Source organism: Pelodiscus sinensis, chromosome 3 (assembly GCF_052426305.1).
Source record: "Pelodiscus sinensis isolate ZL-2025 chromosome 3, ASM5242630v1, whole genome shotgun sequence".
Taxonomy (NCBI): domain Eukaryota; kingdom Metazoa; phylum Chordata; order Testudines; family Trionychidae; genus Pelodiscus; species Pelodiscus sinensis.
The window spans coordinates 55,277,710-55,301,526 of record NC_143054.1 but is presented as its reverse complement, the minus strand read 5'-3'; the positions used below and the strand labels follow the sequence as shown (position 1 = coordinate 55,301,526).

At 41.4% G+C, this 23,817-nt stretch overlaps 1 protein-coding gene across 46 annotated transcripts in view; it reads right to left on the bottom strand.

Moving 5' to 3' along the window:
- Positions 1-2,806: 2,806 nt before the first annotated feature.
- The window catches only part of RIMS1 (regulating synaptic membrane exocytosis 1), a 468,693-nt gene continuing 447,682 nt past the window's right edge, over positions 2,807-23,817 (bottom strand). For all 46 annotated transcript variants that reach the window (XM_075923725.2, XM_075923757.2, XM_089777127.1 and 43 more), the window contains 5 exons: positions 22,793-22,934; positions 13,616-13,728; positions 7,125-7,226; positions 5,375-5,514; positions 2,807-5,028 (listed from right to left, as the gene is read on the bottom strand). In XM_075923725.2, the coding sequence (XP_075779840.2) occupies positions 4,810-5,028; positions 5,375-5,514; positions 7,125-7,226; positions 13,616-13,728; positions 22,793-22,934 (716 nt within the window). In that variant the 3' untranslated portion in view covers positions 2,807-4,809. The remainder of the gene's footprint in view (positions 5,029-5,374; positions 5,515-7,124; positions 7,227-13,615; positions 13,729-22,792; positions 22,935-23,817) is intronic.

The following is a 23,817-nucleotide window of genomic DNA, read 5'->3' as shown; positions in this document are numbered from 1 at the left end:
AGAACTGTCTGTCTGTGATGGAGGGTCGGGTTCCTTTAAGCACACACCTCAGATAGCATGTGGGGCTGCTGCCTCAGGCTATGTCCTAACCTGATGCCCTGCCGGCACTGGTTCCTGCCAGCCTTACCTTTGATTCAGGGTGCACTCAATGTGGATGCGCTATTTCAAATTAAAAAAATGCTATTTCGATTTAGTTTTTGTGTCTAGATACGTTATTTCGAATTAGCTTAATTAGAATTAACTAATTCGAAATAAGTTAATTCGAAATAGCGCTGTAGTGTAGACATACCCCCCACCGAAGCTGTTAGATTGTGGATGGCTAAAGAGAATATGAGAGTAACAGGGGAACTTGACCCAGGGCCTTCTGTCCTCTATCTGGGTGCCCTCACCACTGTAGTGAATACTCATTTTCTCTCTGTCTCTAGCCATGTCCTTTTGTATTTACTCACAGTGGTGCAACTTCTTCAGGAGAGACTGAGATAGGGATGTGGATGGGTAACGGCTATCAGTTAAGCATCACCCTTCCCAGTTGATGCTTACTGGGTAACGGTTTACCAGCACTCAACCACAGGCACAGGGCTACTCCACCAGGCCCACCACACTTCTGGCTGGGGCAGGAGCTATCTCCATGGGGCCACTATTCCCAGAAGACTGGCAGAGCCAGTAGGCCTGCAGGGCCAGTGGAGGCGGGAGCCCTGCCTGAAGCCAGGAGGGGTAGCCCTGTGTGAGGCTGGCAGCCACAGTCCCATGCGGAGCTGGCAGGGAAATGAACCTTGTCTTTCCCAGTTTTAGGCTAGTATCTGAACCACTGCTACCTTCTGCGACAAAACATCTGACCTGTGGCATACAGAAAAGCTATCATAGGTGGTACTATGGACGTTGTTGCTGTACTTTACCAGGCATGTGAGAACTTGAGACACATATTCTAAGTGAGGCAAATAAAACAATGACCTGTAGATTGTACAAGGAAGAATTAAGAAACAGTTTGTCGTATGTCATGTACAAAGCAGTTTTCTTGGTGTGTGGTCCTAGGACTTTGTCAGATCTTTGAGATAACTCCTTTCAGGTGAACAACAAATATCAGCCAAAAAGTTAATGTCAATTCTATAGAGCCTTTTTCAAATGTGACCACTGTACTGTATTCCAATGGCGCATTCCAGGAGGTATCTGTGAATCAAATGTTATGTATATGCCATGGTTTTATTTATATACTCAATGTAGATGTTGAGTATTTTTTTCCATTTTAAAATTGTTCTAGTTTAGTTTGGATAGACAGCAGTCCATTTTCAGGCTTTCATTCGGGTTCTGTGTAACCGATCAGTCAGGGTGGGCAATGCAAATATAAGGTTCTTGCGCCTTACAAAGAGAAGAGACTGTTAAATGTACAGCCTGCTCTACCTATCTGCCTTCATCAATTCTTAAGGTCCCAGCACCATGCTATGTAAGCCAATAACTTTTCTTCTGTAAGAAGGCCGTATATTATTGAGCTGTCAATATGAAGTTGAATAATTTCTTGCCAGGAGTAAAATGAGTGACAGGTCATATGCTTAAACTTAGTGATTATGATTTTTAGTATCTTTACTGTATGGTGTAAATTATTAGTAAAGTGATGCTGTGTTCTCCTTCCTAGGGAGTAGAGGGTGAAGAGGGAAGCAAGAAGCGATTTACCTGTAATGCTACAATTTCACCACTCAACAATAAGTAATTCAATGGACAACAGTTGCAGAAGAGGGGGAGCATACCTACCCTGTCTGTCTTCACATATTCTCCCATCTAGTGGGGGGAAAACTCTGCTTTTCTTCCTAATGCTTTGTTCGTGTGTTGCTTGTTCATTAGATACAATGTACTTGAAAATAAGGTTGAAATGTTTAAAATGTTATTTTGCTGGTTCCTTTTCTGTATTATAGTGGGAGTCAGGAATAATAAACCGATTTGTTTAATTCATTTCCAAGCAAGGGTAAGAAAAGATCCTTTTGGATGAAGTATCCAGAGTTATGGAAGTCATGAAACTTCCATTCACCTAACTTGAGAAGGATTTAAAATATCAGAATGTCCTCTGTATTCCACCAGTTGATCATTCCCCCTTCCCCAGAAGTTGAAACATAACATTATGTTTTAAGAGAAAGTTATCATTATTAATAGTTCATTTTGCTGAAGCTTAGTTATGTATTAATTTAAATGAAACAATAAATCTGTATGTTTATAAAACTATAGTTTTTAGGCTATTTCTAAATTGTGTTAAATGATATCTGGAGGATAAGAACTAAAATCAAATACAGTACACTATCTTTGCTTCTCTAATAACAACATCTAGCGTTAAATTCTGCTCTCAGATACAACTGACATAGTTACCCATACTACATTTACGGTGTCAATAAGAATGTCATTGTTTGAGATTTAAATAATTGCAAGAGAGCAGAATTTGCCCTTTGTACCTAAACAATATTTTAATACCAAATACAAACTTGAGACTAATTTCTGATATCCATCAAAAACCAAATCCAACCGAGTATGCAATCTCACTCAAATACATTAACTCTCAGTTTGGTCTAATGTCTTATTGACTGCATGAATATAAACCAGATCACAATTTGGCCCTGTCCTTCACAGGACTGAAAGCAACATCACTGAAATCACATGAAATCATCATGTACTCCAGGTCTAGACTTGACTCGACATTTGAACACATGCTTTTACATCAGTTAAATGGGCCACTTATTATCTCACTTCCTACTACAAATCTCATTCAATTCAATAAGTGAAGTCACACATGAACCTTAGAACATAGTGAACACAACGACAACTCTGGACATGAAAAGGAAATTTTATTAAACATGTTTACATAACATGAGTTGGGAGTTCATTTAAAAGCACAGGGGAGTGTTAAGACAAGTGGTCAAAATAGAAAGATACTACCGAATTATAATTAGTTGATTTTTGGCCACTAAGACAGAACAAAATCTAGTAGTAGTGCACCAATGCTTCAGTTCTTCCTGCTCAGCAGGTCGAGCAGTAATCAATCTATGCCCTATGGAACCATGGGCAGAATAGTTCTGGCATGTTAAATAATAATAAATAGTTCACTTGGTGCAGGCAGTATGTCTATGAATTAAAACCTAGTGTGCACAGAGTTTCTACATGTGTTACAGCCCCACAGTAGGAATCTACACCAAAATATTTATTAGAAGGAATTTGGTCCATACTACATCACGTTTTCCATAGGGTAAAAAATAAAGTCCATCTATAGACATTTAGCACCAGACTAACAGACCTTGCCTGGCTAAAACCTGCAAAATGTCTATAAGAAAAATGGATGGCTTAGATTTCTTGGTTACTTCAGTATAGTAATTACGAGCAAACTGTACAAGTACATGCAACATACAAGCTGGCCTATGTGGAACTAACATACATTATTAAATAACCTTTTTGCTTCTTTTTACAAAACGTGCATGCAGCTTTGAACAGTTCCAGGTCATGCTGCCCTATTTGTGTGATCACAAAATTGAATGGCCTGTAAAAGGAGGGAAAACATATAACTGAACCAACAGAGTCTGCAGTTTTTAGCACATTTACAGTTAATCACATGGGATTTCAAGGCCAAGAACTCAAATGAATAAAATGCAAATTGAAATTTGAGGTTTTTTTTACCAAAAATGTAAGATATCTCGCGTTAAAAAATCAAGCTTTGTGCTTGCATCAATCTCAAAGAAATGTAAACTAAAATTTGATAAAAACATTAGTAAGTGCAGAATATTTCAACTGGCATTTCCAGTGAAATACTGAACAACTCATACCATGCTCTATCCAGGGCAGACATGTGTATCTAAAGTGACACACATCAGAGACACCTGGGTACAGCTAAAAGTGTCATATGCTCAACCCCATTCCTGGTCCACATTTTGGGAAGTCAAATATACATTTGTACACATGGACGTAAATACTTCCTCTCTGAGTTTAGGAAGAAAACTGCATTACCAGTAATATTTTCAGTGTCAAAATTAAGACTAAAGCTGCTTTTATCAGACCCCAGCATCAGTTGCAGATAGATTTCTTCAAAACTCTCCCATGCAAAACAACATAAAAAACATTATATATAATGCAAACATATTTGCTTTTTACAAAGAAAAACTAGCACTGTGGTTTTGTTGTTGTTGTTGTTAATGAAATGATCTGGATTGGTCATTTGTTCTGGGTTTTCACCTGAAAGACTTGGAAGAACCAGAACTAAGAAGCAATGAGGACCTTAGTGGCATCATGTATGATAATTCTGGCTGTTGAACACTGGAAGGGATACTTACAGAGATATAGTTCAGCCCTTTTTTGTTTGGTTTAGAAAACGAAAGGAAGGGTCTCTGTTAGCATTGTGAGGACTTTTACAAAACTGGCAGAATCACACAGCAAAAAACTAGTGAAAGTAACAGGTACAGAAAAACTGCTGAAACACCAGGAGGTTAACACTGCTAGTGGGCTCTGTCAAAATGTGGAAAAATACAGCACTTAACAGAGTGAGAGCTTCCAGTTTTGTTTTATTTTATTCTAATCTAAAGATCCCCCTCTTTTTAAAAATTGTAATAAGCATCAGTGACTGCCGCTAGTAGATTGAACTTACTGTATTTGATATACTACTTTGTTCTGGTAATTTAAGCCATCTTTTTAACAAATAATTCAGACATATTTTGGATAACTACTACAGGCAAAAACAGAAGTGATTGTCTCTCTCCAACAATGTTTTTGATCATATACGAATATGGTTCTGATTGTTATCCTGGGTGGTAACATTTTTATTAGATAGCATCTGCTATAAGTTCACTAAGATCTAATGCAGGGAGGCCCAGTTGAACTTTCCAGAGATGACTGGGAAGCCCTGCGGGTCAGGGGAGTCAAGGTTGGATCCACTAACGATGAGGGTGGAAATAATTTATACCATCCTATTACTACACTGGACAGATCAAGTTCCTCCAGAAGGATTTGTGCAACACCCATGAAGCATTTGTGATCCATTCGGCCATAGTCTCCCCAAACTATCACCTGTAAGGACATGAAATACAGATTTAACATTTCCAAAGAATATACACTTGTATGTTCATTCATGTGGCAACTCACTATCTCCATGAATAGGATGAGTATTTTTTTAAAGACGAGATGGGAAAACTCAGTTAGGGATTAGGGCCATAGACATCAATAGAGAAAAACTTCTAATAAGGCCACATAGATCCATTTTGGGAGTCTGATGACATTACAAACTACTCAAACATACTAACTGACATTTCTGAAATTAAGTACTGGGACTGGGACTACTCACAGTCTTTAAAGTTAAGATTGCTCAAGAGCTTTACCAACTCAGGGCCTAAATCAAAATTAAGTAATTACTGACCTGGAGGACTTTACCCTGTGGACTTTCATCAAAAACCAGTGTCTGTTGGTACAAAGGATCAAGTGTTTTCCGTGCAATTCTTGTCTTTTTCTTGGCTACACAGGCTCCATTTTCCAACAGGTATACTTTAACATAGGGAGCTGCAAAAATCGAATACCACCAATTTTATGTTTGGACTTAAGCATTTCCCAGTGTTGAACCACTGAGCTAGAGGACAAGAACAATGAAAGGAAACTAACTAGAAAGAAAAGTGGACATAATTACTTTCATTTGCCACCCTGAGTTGAATTTCAAACAATAAGCAAGCATTTTAGATGATGAAAAGTCAATTGAATATTTACTAGGTTTTGGTTATCATCAAAAGTATTATTAGAGAGGAATGTTGAGTGAGGTAATATCTTTTATTGGATATTCTGTTGGTGAGAGAGAGACAAGCTTGGTCCAATAAAATATATTACCTCACACACCTTATCTCTTTAATATCCTGGGACTAACACAGTTACAACAACAGTGTATAAGTTATTATTAGCTACATATGTCTTAGATTTAGCTTGTAAGTATATTTTAACATGTGTGTCCCATGAACGGGATATTATTAACAATGTGGATAGACAGTTTGATGCAACTCCATGTGTTAGGAGTTTAAATCCATCTGAAAATAAAAGGCTGACATTTCTATGAACTGAGGCAGTTGTTCCTATTTAATTTGTCTCAAATGTTTTTAAAGTAACATCTCAGCAAATATTAATCTGAAATCTATATTCTAATTATTATGATAAACAGTCCTGGTCCTGGAAAACAAAAAAGTTTTCCAGCAAAGACTTCTTAAAAAAGAGGTTTTTATTATAACAATAATTTAATTTATTCCAATTAAGATCAAATGTTTGAGCTCACAGGCACTGGTACAGTTTGCTGATTTATTCATTGTGCTTGTTATTCCCTTTCACCTGATCTTACACTTTTGTAGAAGGAAATAAACAAATGCAGAAATAATAATTTAAGGGACTCCTCATGCATCACCAATGCATGGTACAATGTATCTAGATTTGATTGTTTTAATTATTTTGATGGATAATATCAGTTTCTTTTGACTTTTCCCCCCAATTTATATCAATTTAAATGTTCACAGTTTTCAAAAACTATGTGTTTTAAGCATTTTTCTCAGTAGTTATCAACGTTTGCAGGACATGATGAAGGTGGGAAGCAGATTAAAATTACCTAATTAGCATAGACACTGAGAACCATTACAACACAAATTATCAGTATCACATGTCAAAATATACTATATAATATCCTTTAAATCAAAGTCTAATAAATTCTCATGAAGCATTTTTCTTACTTTGGCTATTTGTGATTATTTCTGATAGTTTTTTTTGGTTTATGTGTGTTCTGAGAAATCGATATGAATCAACATTTACCAGTAAAAATCTAATCTCTTCAAGCCCTAATGAAACAAATCCCTAGACATGCTGAACACCACTAGCAGACATTCCTTCTAGCAAGGATTTTTCAGCCTCAGAAATGTTGATTTGACATGTGAGAGGGGAGCACTCTGAATTTAAATTGTGTGCAGAGGGAGAAATTGAACATGGGCAGAGTAAATATTTCTAAATTCATATCTCTATTGAAAAACAAACTAAATATATGAAAATGTAGTGACTGCTACAAAGAGCTGAGAAGTTCTTTTTGGCGATCTTTGGGCACACTTTACTGCATATTTCTGTCCTCCATCATTTGCAGTTTTCCTCACCTGGGGTAGATTTTGAGCCAGGTTTTTGTGTGAGGCCTCGGGCTCTAATGACTTCTACTTCTAACTGGCCTTTTTTATCCACCATTCCAATCTGAATATCACCTGAAAGGCAAGGAGAAAAAAAAGCTTATTCCATTATCTGAGTCATCTTAGTGCAGATCCCACCACAGTCAGTTGTCATCACTCAGGCAATTCTTTAGAGTGTCATTATTAGGGCTGTCAAGTGATTAAAAAAAATAATCACGATTATTCACGTGATTAGTTGCGTGCACTGCCCCTTTGAAATGCTTTAGCGGCATTTTCAAGGGACAGTGCTGCGCTAACCCAGGATTAGCTGGAGTCCTCAGCTGACCCCAGGCTCAGTGCAGTTGCCCTTTGGAAAGGCCACCCCGGTATTTCCAAAGGGCAGCTATGCAGAAGCCCAGGGTCAGCTGAAGTCCCCAGTTGGCCGTGGCTCCATGCCCCGCTGCCCTTTGGAAACGCCGCCTCTGAGTTTTCAATGGGCAGCACCATGGGACCCTGGGGTCAGATGGAGTCCCCTGCTGAACCCGGGCTCCATGCAGCGCTGCCCCTGTGAAGCACCGCGGCAGCACTTCAAAAGGGCAGCGCAAGGTGGAGCCCAGGATCAGCTGGAAACTCCATCTGATCCTGGGCTCTGCCTTGCACTGACCTTTGAAGTGCTGTCCCAGCGCCTCAAAGGGGAAGCGCATTAGGAGCTCAGGATCAGCAGGAGTGCCCAGCTGATCCTCAGCTCCCCATTGCACTGCCCCTTTGAAAAGCTGGACTGGGATTTGCATGGAGCCTAGAGTCATATGGGGACTCCAGCTTATTCCAGGCTCCTAATGCGCTGCCCCTTTGAAGCACCAGAGCAGCGCTTCAAAGAGGCAGCGCGGCTTTAACACCTGTGATTAACGTGTTAAAAAAATTAATGTGTTAATCCATCCCTATCAATTGATAGCCCTAGTCATTATTATTATTTATTATTGCACTATGGCAGCATCTTGAGCCTCCAGTTCAGCTTTGATCCAGGTATAAGAGGAGAGATACAAAGAGATGGAAGGAGCACAAGGTAACAGTGTGACTGCATATGTTGCAGGTCTTTCTTTCAGAAAGAAGAACACCAGATGAGTGGGCTGCATCTGTCTAGTCAACGACTAAGTTCTCTGAGGCTCACCAAAAAAAAAAAAAAAAATCTTTTCACAAAAAAATTATTTAATGAAGGCAGCTGAGTGACAGTTCTCTTTCTGAACAACACTTTGCACAAACATCTGCCAGAATGTTAAGGGAATAAAATTTCCAGGCTGCTTTCTCAGTTCTGAATGTTCTGGCAAATGACAAACTCTGGCTACAGCTGGAGACAAGAAAATTTACCAAGTCTGGGTCCAAGTGCTGATCTGACTTGAAAAGAACGATTCTAAATGAAAAAAGACACTTATGTTCAGATCCACAAAAGAACTTACATACCTAAAGTGGAAGTTAGGCACCTAAGTCAAAAAATTTAGGTGCCACTGAAATCCCCCCACCTCCTACTAAGCTGCTACCTAGGTGGGGAGGTACCCAAAAATCTTTCAGTGCCTGCATTTTCATAGGTACTCTAGAATCACAGAATGCAGCCTCTCCCCGAGTTACGAACGAGTTACAGACCAAACACTTGGCCATAAATCTATCTGTTCATAACTCGGACCCCATTGAGTTACATAGCAACCACGCTGTTTGTAAGCATGGATTGCGTTCGTAATTTGGGGACCTCTTTACGATCGCTCCATGGGAGCTTTGGTCATAAATGCGAACGATCGTAAGTAGACCGTTTGCAACTCGGGGACCGGCTGTAGTAGAACTAGAAGGCACCTTGAGAGGTCATCAAGTCCAGTCCTCTGCCCTCATAACAGGACCAAGCACCATTCTAGATCATCCCTGATAGACGTCTATCTAACCTGCTCAGCCTTCCTACCCAATCCTACATATACTTTTCCTACTTGATGTGGTCTTCGGGCAAAAAAAGTGTGCCCACCTCTGCTCAACAGCAATGGTTAGGGCTCTCCTCTGAGAGGTGTGAAATCCATGTTCAAACCTCTTTTCCTCCTCAGGCAAAGAGGGAGTTTGATCCAGGGTCTGTTGCATCTCAAGTGAGTTCCCTCACAACCAATGGAAGGGCAGGCTCTCACTGTAGTTAGGCATGAATGTGCCTGCAATTCTTGCAGGAAGTGGCTCAGGAGCTAATTCCCTGAGAGTTGGGGGGCTTAGGACACACCCCTCTCCTTTGCAGTGCATAGTCAACCTGTGGAACTCCTTGCCAGAGGATGTTGCAAAGATCAGGACTTTAACAGGATTAAAAAAAGAACTAGATAAATTCATAGAGGTTAGGTCCATCAATGGCTATTAGCCAGAATGGGTAAGAATGGTCATAGAATCATAGAATCATAGAATAATAGGACTGGAAGGGACCTCAAGAGGTCATCGAGTCCAGCCCCCCGCCCTCAAGGCAGGACCAAGCTCCACCTACACCATCCCTGACAGATGTCTATCTAACCTGTTCTTAAATATCTCCAGAGAGGGAGATTCCACCACCTCCCTTGGCAATTTATTCCAATATTTGACCACCCTGACAGTTAGGAATTTTTTCCTAATGTCCAATCTAAACCTCCCCTGCTGCACTTTAAGCCCATTACTCCTTGTCCTGTCCTCAGAAACCAAGAGGAACAAATTTTCGCCTTCCTCCTTGTGACACCCTTTTAGATATTTGAAAACCGCTATCATGTCCCCCCTTAATCTTCTTTTTTCCAATAGGTGTCCCTATTCTTTGTTTAACTAAGGCTGGAAATGGATGACAGGAGAAGGATCACTCAATTACCTGTTCTCTTCAATCCTTCTGCGCATGTGGCATTGGTCACTGTCAGAAGACAAGATACTGGACTAGATGGACCTTAGGTCTGACCCAGCATGGCCATTCTTATGTTCTTATTTGCTATTGGCTATGTTAGGTGACTTCGTGCCTAATGTGATGGGTTTTGATTATGCATTCTGAGTCACCTATTTGCCACTATTCATTGCAGAGGCAGCTGAGGCACCTAATTTATGGTTTCTATTGGGTGGCTAGGCACCTACAAGTTCAATTTTGTGACATTGATTGTTGGTGGCTTTGTGCCTTGGATATTGTGGGTCTGATTTTTAAACCATGAGAAATCTAGGGCTGCATAAAAGTCACCAAGACTGATCATGAAAATGGATAGAGAGTTACCTACTTAGCTGCATAGGCACTCAACTACCTCACTGGACATGTGCAATTGTAGTGATTATGAAAGCAAATGGAATTCCCACCTATGCAGGTCCCTGACCTAAACATGTGTGACATGTAGGTCCATGTTTCTAAGCAAAGACTGGTGACTAAACTTGAGCTACTGAATTTGCTGTATTCTTAATGATAAAAGTATTATTGTTCATGTAATTGAAAAGGAGACCTTAGCATGCTTGTTCCACTAACAGAATATTATTGCCCAGAACTACTCTAGCACTTGAGATATGACAAGCCAAGGAGGGATGATTTGTTATCTATCAAAACTTTGCTTCAACAAACACAGCTCTGTATTGGGCTAAAAATAGTATAGAGGAAAATTCCACAAACTGTGCTCTTGGGATACATTTCAGTGCTGAAAACCTGGATATTCAAATCCAGTCTATGCTGCTGGCGGTCAGCCGGGGGTGCTGTAACACAGACATTTTCAAACCAGCTTAGATGACTATCTACTTGGTATAAGCTCTTGCAGAGAAATTGTTTGGTATAACGATTGAGTGAGTTTTGCAGTCTGTAGACATAAAGGCTCCAATAGATGGAAATAAACTGTTGGCACTCAGAAGCCCTGTTGGAAGAGGTCTAGGAAGGAAAACAACTTTTAAGCAAAAAGCAAGGTGAATGGAAGCTAGCACCTGGATTCACTACTGCATGCATCCTGATTTTAAAATGGACAGCAGAAGAACACAGATACTTCTTATTTTCTATAAAAAGGAAAGCTGACGGATTTTAATGGGGGTTATAACACTGTACAGGCTTCATGCTCAATAAGCTCATAGCCATATAACTCCTATTGCAAAATATAACTAAATTTGGATGTATATAGCAGCTCATGGCTTCTCCTTCTTTTATAGATCTTATGAGCTCCTGGTTCCCTGCTTCTCCTCAGTAGCATTTGAACAGCTTCCTGAGCCTGAGTTCCTGCCGTGCTTAAAGCGCTTGCTATCTGTGATTTTTAACTTGCACAATGGGATTAGGCTTGTGGAGATTATCAAGGGATTATTTATTTTTATCCTCAATGTGCAGCCCTGCAAAATATGTCACCAAATCACTCAGCTGTAGACCAATGGGATTTTGCCCCTGCTCCTGCCATTATACACTGCTGCAGTGGTGCATGTATGTCGTAAACAGCCTGCAAGAGCCTGGGGGAAGAATTTCTCCACTGAAGGCTGAGCACAAAACCATCATAATGACTTGCCCATGCAGGGCTCCCCATATGTTTCCATGCAGGGAGTGTGGAGTGAGGGGTATAGGGTTGGGTGTATTCCTGGAGCAGTGGTGCAAATGGGCCAGTACAGTTCAGTACGTCAAACTGGCAAGTCATTTTTTACCAGTACTGCATAAAGACTCCCTGTCAGCAGCCCTCCACTAGCTGCTGTGTCTCTGTGTACAGGGCTAGGGCCTGGTGGCAATGCTGGAAGTGAATACATGAAACATGGTACTCACAGACTTTACTTAATGGGACTTCTGCTGCTGCCTCTTTTCACACATTTCTTTTAAGTTTACATAACTGGTCAAATCCAATGTCATGCATGCAATCAGGCTGTCTTCTGTCACTCTTATGACAGGAGGCTAGTGATGTGGGGGTGCAGGAGACAGGGTTAGGGTGTACAAGAGGCTCAGGGCAGGAGATTGGGTGCATGATGGACTCAGGGCACAAGGTTGGGGTGTGTGGAGGTGCAAGAGTGTTATGGCAGGGGACTGGTGATGTGGGGGTGCAGGAGTCTGTGGATGTGAGAATATGAGGGGCTCAGGGCAGAGGGTTAAGGCGTATGATGGGCTCAAGGTTAGTGCGTGGGGGAGGGGTGCAGGAGTGGTATGATGCTGCAGTCAGATGGGGGAGAGAGGACTGAGGTTCAAGACCTCAGGACAGATTTACACTTCCACACTTGGATCTGAGTTGGGGCCAAGAATGAGGGATTAAGTGTGCAGGACTGGGCTACCAGTGAATGGGATAGGGATAAGAGTGCAGGATCTGAGCAGGAGGAGGAGGAGCAGTGAGGGTGTGAGGTCTGGCCATGGGGCAGGCTGCCTGGCCATGGGGCAGGAGCGGGCAGGAGGCTGGCCGCCTCGCCAGGGGGGAATTCTGGCCAGGCAGGCGGAAGGTGGGGGGGGGATTATGGCTGGGTGGGGAAGCAGGGGGAAGGGGAAGGGCAAGGGGTGTCTGGCCAGGGGAGATTTTGGCCACAGGACAAGGCGTGTCTAGGCAGAGGGCAGGGGGTGTCTGGTCAGGAGGCTGGGGGTAGGGAGCATTTTGGCCAGGGGGTTTGGGGTAAGGGGAATTTTGACCAAGGGGCTTGGGGTAGGGAGGATTTTGGCTGGTGGGAGGGGGAAAGAGTGGGGGTTGGGCATGATGGGGTGGGGACACACACTTGTTTGCATGTTGCATGGCAGGCGTTGTGTAACATGCCTCCTGCTGCTCTCATTCCTCAGAAGCTTCCATGCAGGATTTTCAGGGGAAGCCTCCAGGGAAGGTGTTCCCCGGAGCGACGAAAAAGGGATGAAAAAGGGCAGTGCGCATAGAGCCATTTTGGCAGCTTGTTTCCCGCATGTGGAAGGAAGGAAAAGAGCAGTGCACCCAGACATTTTGTGCTCCACTTGTTCCCTGCATGCCGGATCTGGCATGAAGTCTCGGGGCCTTCTCTTCCCATACCTCTCCCCGGAGTCTGGTGCTGATGCTCCAGTCTTGCAGGTGGCCATAAGGTTGTAGCACCAGCGTGGCCTCCCTGCTGCGGGGGGAGCAAAAGGGGGTTGAGCTGGGGCTCTAGAAGAGCCATATCTGGCTCATGAGCCATAGGTTGCTGACCCCTGGACTAGATGATGGAAATTCCATCAACTAGTTGATTAAACTAAATTTAACACCCTGACTGCACACAGTATTGAAGATGTTTGTGTGCCATGGATTTATATAGAGGCAAAAAGATATTTGAAGTCTTATTCCTTATCCCTTTTTAAATGATTCCTAACATTCTGTTTGCTTTTTTGACTGTTGCCACACATTGAGTTGCGGGCCTCCTAAATATTCCTGCTTAGGCCTGCCAACAAACCAGCACTGCATCTGAGACAACATCTTTGTGTTAAAGATGAGGCAGGTCATTTGGTAGAACCCTTGGTAGTCTGTGAGCTGCATTCTGCCCATCTTTATTCCACTTTGGTCAATGGGATAGTATTAGTCTTACACATGAGAATAAATTATTCTTACCCATAGCAGGGGTTGCTAGTGTCTGTCGACCTACTAACTGTGCAGGCCCAAGTCCATCAAGGAAATCACTAAATTGACTGTCAGCACCCAGCCGCACTCCAGGGAATATTAAGCTACAGAAATATAAAACATGAATACATGTAAATACAACGTTCATTCATAATGGCCCACAATAATTAACAAAGAAATGCTTCTCAGACACAACATACAGCCTCAGGGAATAGAACTACAAATTGTACTGCAAACCCACAACCCCAAATAGGCACAGTGAAACCATCTCATAAGGAAGTAACTTTGTTCTCACAAACAACTTGCCATCTTTCAGTTTTACTATCGTAGCAAAGAGCCTTACAAAAATGCCAGCTGACGCTGGCTGTGACGGCAGGACATTGCTCCCCCTTGATTCAGTTAAAAGGGTTACAGGCATTCTAGATGCCAAGTACTGTGAGGAAGAGTTTAGCAAGACCATCTCCTCTTCACTGGGATGTAGCTGTGACTATATCAACAGCCTTTTTACCCGACTTCCATGGAGAAGTGGATATTTCTCTACTTCTTCCCTACTTAGCTACAATTGAATTGTGGTGAAAGTCATAATCCCCAGGGCACTGAGTGTGATTCACATTTGAACTGGGTGAATAATAGGTTTTTGATTTGTTGGCAATTTCAAACGGAAAAAAATTATTTCAGGTCAACCCAGAACAAAAAGCGTCAATGAATTAAAAGGTTTTAAAATGGTCATTTCAGGTCAAACAAGTGTTTCATTTTGACAAAATTAAATGCTTTGTTTAGATTTTGATATTTTGGAAACTATTAAAATGAAAATGAAAGGACGTTTTAAAATGGAAAGTTGTTCTCAAACTGAAATGGAAACATTTTGTTTAGAAATGCAACTAAATGTTTCTCTTTTTTGCATTTTTTAAACAAAATTCAGTAAAATAAACATGAATTTGTAAAAGATTTTAGTGTTGCAGAATCTGCATTTTTTTTTTTTTGCTGCAAGAAGCTTTGAATTAAAAATTTCACCCAGTTCGAGTTCATAAATGTGTTAAGTGCAGTGTTTTAGAGTGATTAGTTCAATGGATACATTTTATAATGGAGTGAAATGGAAAATAATCATAAAAAGTAACCCTATTACCCTATCACCTGCTGATGTTAACAATTTTCTACCTAATTCCAGTTATTTAAAAATTAAAATATTACAATTATCAAAAAAGCAAACTAAAAATGCTAAGATTTATAATAACATTCTTGTAACTAAAATTCCCAGGTATATTTTCCCATGCTTTGCTGCACCTCTATATCAATTCTGCTATAAACCACTAGTACCTTACTTCCCGTTCTCTGAAAGTTTTCACATAGAGAAAACAGATACTGAGATCTAATAAGAGATTAGGGTTCCAGTCTGGGACCTAGGATTTGATTGAGCATACCTCACCTGAGGACCTTGCTCTCCAACTCCTTACTGACTAGTTCAATTCTTCCTTGAACTTAGGATACTGATATTTTCCGAAGCTGGCTGTACAGTTTCTCATATTTGCTGTAGTGTTTTTACTTGCCCTTCCCATCCTAAAATCTTTGAACAAAGGAAATCCCTTCTGGCTTCAAGCAGGATAGAAAACATGGCATGGCTGTTTAAGATCACCACTTCTATTCCTCTTCTAGAATAACATGTATAGTCGAACCTGCAAGCCTCTTACACTTCCTCTCCGAATATCTTCAGAAACTTTTCTATTAATTGTCTAGCAAATGACTTTTATATTATGTTTCCCTGCTTAGTTTAGCTTAGCTCAGCTCTACAAGTGAGTGATTAACCACTGATAGTCTTCAAAGAGCAGTTGATTGAAGTTCCAAAGATAATACTCACCTGGTCTTTACTAAGATACTAACAAACAGACCTGCCTTAGCTGTTTGTCAGGGGTCAAAGGTCCAGCTACACAACCCATACACAGAACAAATTAATAGTCACACAAACAGTATACAGATGAACCAAATGTACCACTCACCAAACCCTACTATAGCAGAGTCTGTAGCTATGTCCTCCGAAACTGCCCTGCTAGCTGCCTCTGTTTGCCTAGCAAATGTCTCAGGGGTGAAAAGTTTCTGTGCTTGTATCCATTTCTCTAAACTAGCTATTTCATCAATAATTATTCTTTGAAAAAAGGCATTTTAAATATACATTTGTTATCCAGGGACCTCTTGGTGCCAATTGGCAGAGGGCATGGGTTGCATATGGCTTACAAGGATGCTTACAAATGTTTATTTGATAGTGGAATATCTGAATACTGCAAGTGTCCAGTGGAACAGGAGCAGGACCCTCCAGGGACCCTACTGCTAATCTACAAAGAAACTGGGGCTCTATTTAGGCTGCTAGAGGAAAGTGATTGTGTTGCCCGTGACTGATGGAGTGGGGGAGCTCACCCCTGGCAGGCATTGACAAGATTTCCTCTCACTGAGGGGTAGTGAGATGCCTTTGCAATGCTGGGTCCCCCTGGGAAGCATCACAACATTTTTATGCCAAAGAATAATTCAAGAAATTAGACAGCTAATACAAATAAATGCACATTAGATTATTACTAATATCATCTGACAGTAGCAGAATTTGCTGAGACAAGCTGTTGTGATTAGAGGCTGATCCTATCCTGCTATGATTAATTAACATTCCAGACATTAAAAGCGTAATTAGTTTTATCATCGTGTATCAATTTTAATGAAAAATGACACATATTTCCTAGGGAAACATGCTCCCAATCACTGTCTGGAATTGCTAATCCTGTTGCTTGTGGTCAATTGGTCTTGACCTGCCTGTTCAATGCACAAATATTTTGAAATATTTTCTTGTTTAAGTTATGTTTGTGGGAAGTAATGCCTCAGGAATATGTCAAAGTTAGGTCATTTAACACAGCTACATACTTAGGTTTATTTGCTAGACTTTATATTATCACTATCTGGAGTAGGCTCTGGATGGAAATAATGGTTGCCCAACATATCTAATTATAAGACCCCCCCACCAAACCAAGTAGCATTGTGACCTAACTCTCAGGATTGCAATACTATTCCCATTCACTGTACTTGCCCCTACTTAGATGGGAGAGAAAGGGGTGGATGCAACAAACCTGTGTGGCTGTGTGACCATGTGCTCTAGATTGTAATAACAATCTGATTTGGTCCTCTGTCCCCCTGTTTCCATACACAGAGGAATAGACAGGCCAAATTTGACTACTGTTGCAATCACATGGGCTAGGTCACAACACCTGAAGCCCAGTCCAGCGTGACAGGAACTGCTGTTGCAGGGTACGTTTGGGATGGGCTTACTCTCCAAAACCCTCTCTCCATGAACCCTTTGCTCTTCCTTTCTGTGACATATTGTTCTTTTCCTGTACCTCTGTCATAACATTTATTAAAATTGGTTTGATAAAATCATAGCCCCACTTACAATTTTGTGGAACTTCAACCCTTTGGGCTGAAATGTTCCATGCTAGGCATCCACCTCAGACTGATTTATGTCTATATCCAACTATCTTGAAAGCAGACTATACATGGAAAACAACTGTTGCAGCTGTTTTCTATGCTAGTGAACTGGCCCATAATTCTAATACCATTGAGAACTAGTTCTAATCATAATGTCACTAGTAGGCCAGATTGTTATAACTGTGACCGGATTCGGATCTGATTCAGTGTCTAGCCCCACATATAATGGTTCCTGTGGCACTACTTGCCACTGCCATAACTTAAAAAAATCATCTGACTGAGAGAAGCTGGGACAGGACAACAGAGGATGGATCACTCACTAAATTGCCCTGTTCTCTCTGAAGCACCTGGCACTGGTCACTGTCCGAAGCCAGGACACTGGGCTAGATGGTCATTTGGTCTGACTCAGTATGGCTGTTCTTATGATCTGTATCAATTATCAACCTAAGTATTCAGGAAATGAATTAGGCAGATATCTATTAGTGTGGCATCTTTGAAAAGCTGTCTTACACTCCAAGATCTCAACTTTAATTTTTTTTTAAAAAGGCCTCTCTAGCTCTTATGGTTGTGAAGCAACTTTCTGTTCTCATTGTCAAGGTTAACTGATTCAGCAGTGTCAGCTTGAGTTTGCAGACTTCCTGTAACAATAGTCAGGAGGGGTGTGAAAGCCCAGCCATCTGAAAGTCAGGTTACCAAACCATACAATAATAAGATGCTCTGTGAAATGTGTGATCTCTACCCGTATTTCACTGGAGGTACACCTCATCGTGGAAGATATTTTGCTAGCAGTTTGTGCCCTTTTCTTGTGCTCTGAACTGAGGGATCTGTGGAGCAGACGGATTGCCACCCCAGTTATCTTTCTGTAGTGACTATCTCTGGCATAAGGCTCCACAGGCAGTAAGGGGAAAGGAAAGCAGACAGTGACCACACATCTCAAAGAACTCCAGTTACTGCACAGGTAAGTAACCTTTCATTCTCCGACAAGTGATGGTATTACACTTAAGGTGAATCACCAACAGGATTCATTGAGGAGGAGGGTCGAGGAATCCTGCAGCACTTGGAAGACTGCTCTGCCAAAGCATGTCAGCAGTGGAAGCTTTTACCAGGGTGTAATGTTTCTCAAATTTGTGTGAGCCAAAACTATTTAGTCTAAACTAATGTATTATTAAAGGCTATGCCTTATATAAAGCTCATCTCTACTTCCTGTAAGCTTTGTGCTGGAAATACATTAAAAGTGGTGCAGAAAGCTTTTATTCTTGGCATATGTAGAATCATCAAGGACAAAACAGGGCTTTGCCAAGGTTTTCCTGAGCTTTGTTAAAATAATGAGTAATTATTATGATTGCTGCAAAACTCTTAAAACTAACTTGGTAAAGATATTCTAGAATCTTGGACAGTGAGTGCAAATTGCATGGGGAAGAAACATTAGGATCAGCTGTAAAATTAAGTAATTTGGGGAGTTTCTTGTCCATGGTAACGTACTAATGTGATTAGTAAGTAGTAAGTCTGTGGCCACAGATTAGGTAACATTAATCTTTGCCTGCTTGTCTGTTCTGCATGTTTACTTAATAGCTTGATTGAGCTTAGTATTCTGACAACTCATCAATCAATAAACCCTAATAGGGGTGAACAGAGACCCTCTTTGCTGGTCTATAAGATCTTCAGAAATGGGGCAACTACAATTGAAACTACCAATGGCCTGGGTTCTGGTGGAGTAGACACTTGCACCTTTTATAGGAGAATATGTCCTCGATAGGACAGACAGACACTCCAGGACAAAGTGATGCCACAACACTTCCCTCCCTCCTATCACTTTCCCACTGGATCCCTCTGAGACTTGGATTTGGAGAGTCCCTCCCAAATACATTCAGTGCCCATAGACACTCCCTGGTGTGGCAGCCACAAGACCACCCCTCCCTGGTGCTGCATCCAGTGAAAGCGGGAGTGAGGAAGGGGATGTGGAGGATGGAGTCAGATACAGCTCAGACAACTGCAGCCACTGGCATTGCCATATAGCTCCCTGTGCTCCAGCTCTTCCGCCACAACCCTCCATCCACCTCGGTCACAGATTCCCAAATAACCCCATCCCACAGATCTCCACCCAACCGCCTGTCATACACCCCTATTGACACCCCACTTCAGTCTCCACCCAACCACCAAGTAACTTCCACCCAGCCCCCTGCTCGTCCAACCCCAAATAAGCACTTCCAAGCCCCTGCCACTTCAAATAAACTCACAGCCCACAAACTCCACAAAATTTGCTCCTGACACAGTCCCCACTCATCTCACCTCCCCATCACAGGAGCCCCTATCTCTGCAAACAAAAATCACCTGCCACTTAACCCCCAATTAACTCACACTAAAATATCACAATGCCAAAATTATTCAAACCATCCCCAAACCACATCCTTCCCTCTGTTACTCCATAATCCCTTATTCCTTACAGGGCCCTCCTGCTGCCCCCAATACTGGCCTTATCTAGCATGCAGATCAGTCCAAATGCCTCCAACCCCTGGCTGCACTCTCATCCTCTTTTCAAATGCCCCAGTTTGCTGTGGCTCACCAGAAACATCACCACAGGACCACTCACTCCTTTAGCCCTAGCATCAACAACCCATCTTCATTTTGAACTGTAACCTTTTGCCCTTCCTCTCCCTTTCCCTCTTTGTCTTTTTAGGGTGGCCAAGGGCACCTGAGAAGGGAAGAGGAGGATCAGGTTGGTGGTAGAGTGCTCCACAACCCTTCTTGCCACTGACCCATAAAAAAGTAGGGTGAAACCCCAAAATCCATTAGGAAAGCCTCTGTTCCCCTTTCATATGTTCTGCAAAGGAGACAAACAGTTGAGATTTCCTGAAGACCTCTGTCTCCGGCAGGCCGAACGCCAAGGCTCCATGGATAGCCAGATAGTGAAGTTTCTTGTCGTCTCTGGTGGCATGTGGCTTTGGATTGAATACAGATAAGTGAATGCCCTAGTTTAGATAGAATTCGGAGATTACTTTGGTTATGAATTTGCGTGTAACCTCAACAAAATGGTATCTTTATGAAAGCCTGTATCAAATGAAACTGGCATACAGACCTCCACCTACTCTCTGGCTGAAGGATAGCAACCAGAAAGGTATCCTTCATAGACAGATGATTGAAGGACTGAAGGCATTCTAAGCGTGCCTTTGTTTCTAACACCACTGTAACCTGTGCTCATAGGCTTGCGGGGTTTGGCAAGGAAAGTCTGGCAGATGTTGCACTTAGAGTGTATATAAGCTTCCCTGAAGCAATAGAGACATGTGCCAGGGTTATTCAGGACAGGGAATGCTCAGGCACAGGACATAATACCGGGAGGTGTTGGGGTAACCTACATTATATCTAAAACAGGTTTTAAAACTATTTATAACTAACTACAGAGTTTGAAGGAGAACACTGGTGCACACTGTGGACACCGAAGAGATTCCATCTCAGATCACAGGAAATAAAAAGGAACTAAAGAGATGGTCAGTCCATGCGGCACCTTATGATTCAGAGCACAGGTTAAAGAGGGGAGTATGCATTCATCATGCACCCTGCTAGCAAAAATCTTCTCATCTCAAGTTCCTGGGGTGCACATGTAGTTCATGTAGAATACAAGCAGAAACCATAATTCAAAGGAGGATAGATATTAATTCAAATGCTAATAAAATTTTAAATGTGAACATTTTGTTGCTCTTCGTAATAGAATTCTTCCTCTACTTTCTTCCCGACTTTGATGAACTCTGAAATGATTAACTTGATCTGTACTACAGTTCCAACCCTTATATGTTCCCTACATTCAAGAAGGAGCACAACTGGGCACCTAAGCTTGACCCAAGGGAAGATAAGTATGAAGAACTTAGCAGTGGGTTGAAACTCCACTTAGGAGCCCAGCAAAGTCCACAAATATGTAAGATCATATGTCAAACATCTGTGAAATCTACTCAGAGTGGCATATCACACTAGTGTCTCAAATGGGCAAATCTGGAAAAAGTATCATTATTATCACTTTAGCCCCGTAAATACTTATATAGTCCCAAATAAAGCAGAAAATAAGTGTCTCATCATGTAATTAAAGACTATAATAATGCATATGCACCAGGGAGACAAATTAAAGTTGCACGGGCCTCCTTAATTCCGGCATTTTCTAACTTTTGAGTGCTTGATCTTGCAAACTTAAATATTCTATTAATCTAGCTTTTTTGTATGCAGTAGGAAAGCATGCTATGCTGTATCTGTCTCTGCTCACCTCTCAGTACCAGACCCAATTGTCAGATGGTTGGGTTGTCTCCAAGACAGAGTTCTTTCAGTAGCTAACAGTAAAAATAGTCCCACTAAGATCTCTGAGGAGGCTAGAACACGAATATATGCTTTGTGCAGGGTCTGCTTTTGTTCTTCCTTCCTACATACTTATTAGCAATGACAATGGTGAATGAAGAGAATACTCTTTTGTTTGAATAGTGTGCAGTAAGACTTCATAGCTTTCAATAAGAACTGTCCTTGGACCAGCTCCAAACTCAATGTTCTTTATATACAAAGTTACCAAACACCATTTCATATGACAGGGAGACATCCGAAGTTTAATTCAGGATAGATCCAAGCAGCGTGTCACAGTGCCATCAGTTTAAAGCAAAATTGGCCAAATGTTTTGTTTCCAAAAATATTTATGAATTTAGCTTCTTTATTGATTAGTAATCCAATTTGGATTTCTTTAACCATATTCGTTATTTATAAGTATTTACTGAATAATCTGAATCGTGACTTTTCAGACTCTAGTTTTTTCAGTCATCCAGTCAGCAGAAATGACAACATGTCCCTTAGATAACCAATCACATAACACAAATAGCAATGTGATAATCAAAGGGAACCATTTGAGAAAAAACTAAACAGAAGAAGAGCTTATAGTAAGTGCTCTTCTAATGTAAATTTTCATGAAAAAAGCCTGAAAGTTTAGGCACTTGTGAACAATTTCACAAGTGTCAAAACTTTCCGGCTTTTTTCATGAACATTCATTGAAAATCAGGCAGCACAAATGACAACATGCCACTTAAGTGACCAAGCACATAACACAAATAGCAATATGATAATTAGAGGGAACCTCTTGAGAAAAAAAAACCAGAATCTGAAAATTGCATAAGTGCAAAATTTTGCACAAATCGCAATTTCATAAATCATAGTGAACCAAATCTGGAACTTTCATTCACAAATCAGGAGGGTTTTTTATTTTTAAATGACAGAATGAACCTCTCTGGTACAGGGCTTGGCAGGACCACAGATGTTGCTGGACCAGAGACCCCCTGCACCAAAGAGCCCTGGGAGGCTGGTGGCAGGAAGCAAAGGTGGGAGCCCAGCAGCCCGGGGCTGATGCAGCCCTGTGGAGTCCCACAGAGCCCAGGGTCAGAGGAGCCTAGAGGCCCTGGGGCAGTGGAGCCCAGTGGACCTGGGACTGATCACAGAACCAGGAGCCCAGAGGAGCCCAGCATTCAGGAGTGAAGCCTGGCAGCTGGGAGGGAAGCCCAACTGGGTCTGTTGATGGACTGGGGGAGAGCCCGGAGTCCATCAACAGAGGGACTGGAATTGAACCCCTCCCTCCTTTGGGACCAATCAGGACCAGGGAGGTCAAACCTGTAGTATTTAAACAGTTTTCTTATGAGGATAAGAAAATTCAATGTACTTCTACATTGCTGCATTATTCGTAATTCCACTTACTTCCCCTCAGAGCTGTAGCTGTTTATGCTGCCATCGGTGGACTCACGACTTGGCTGCCGAACCATACGAATCCTCATTTCTGCTGCCATCCCTGTTTCTGTGCTTCTCTGTATCGTGCTTTTTAGCTTCTTGTGGCCAGAGTCTGAAAATAGAAAAATAAAAGGAAGCATTAATGTTGCAAGCTAGCATCAAGTCTTTTCTTTTACATTTTTATTTGAACACAATTGGCACGTTTTCATTCATAAACAAGACATCAGAAACAGATTATTCTGATCAAATATAAATAATCTCTCTTTTACAGTCCTTAGTTGGTGGTCTCTCTCAGGTGGAAGCCACTTGAAAGACAATGGAAACACTGTAGCCTTCTGGCCGCAACACTGAGTTCATCATATGACACAAAGATATTATGTATTTGTATATTTCCTTTATGAAATGCCCCTTTCAAAAGAGTTTCCATCACAGGTTACTTAAAATGAAGTTTGAATTTCACAACAAACAATGACTGTTTACATTTAAACAAGTGGAGTCAAAAAATATGATGGCTGAGTTTACCTCGGTATCAGGTTTTAAAGTTGACAGTACAGTCATCAATGTTAAATGTATTCTGCTATAGTTATTACAGGTTCTCAGATTATTGAATTGTTCTGACCCTGCCTCATCTAATAATTACTTTTGACTTCATAAATCTTTCATCGGAAATGCCTCTAACAAGTCTCTTGCTGCTATAATAATTTTTGTTGACTGCAGACTTGTAATGTTCATGTGACCTCAACTAGGCCTCAAATTTCACTGGTAACATTATTCTCTTTTATAAAGTACTATGTTTGGCAAATTTTCATGTAACTGTATGAAGAATCATTTCTCTGTACTCCCTTATATTTGAATGCTCTCACTTTTGGTCAGCACCGTGATTCAAAGCCAAAATGGGAGAACATGTCTCACCACATCCATTTCTCAGTCTGTTTTAGGACAGTATCTGGTGGGTGGGTGGGTGGGTGGAGGGGAGAACACTTCCAGATGCTCCT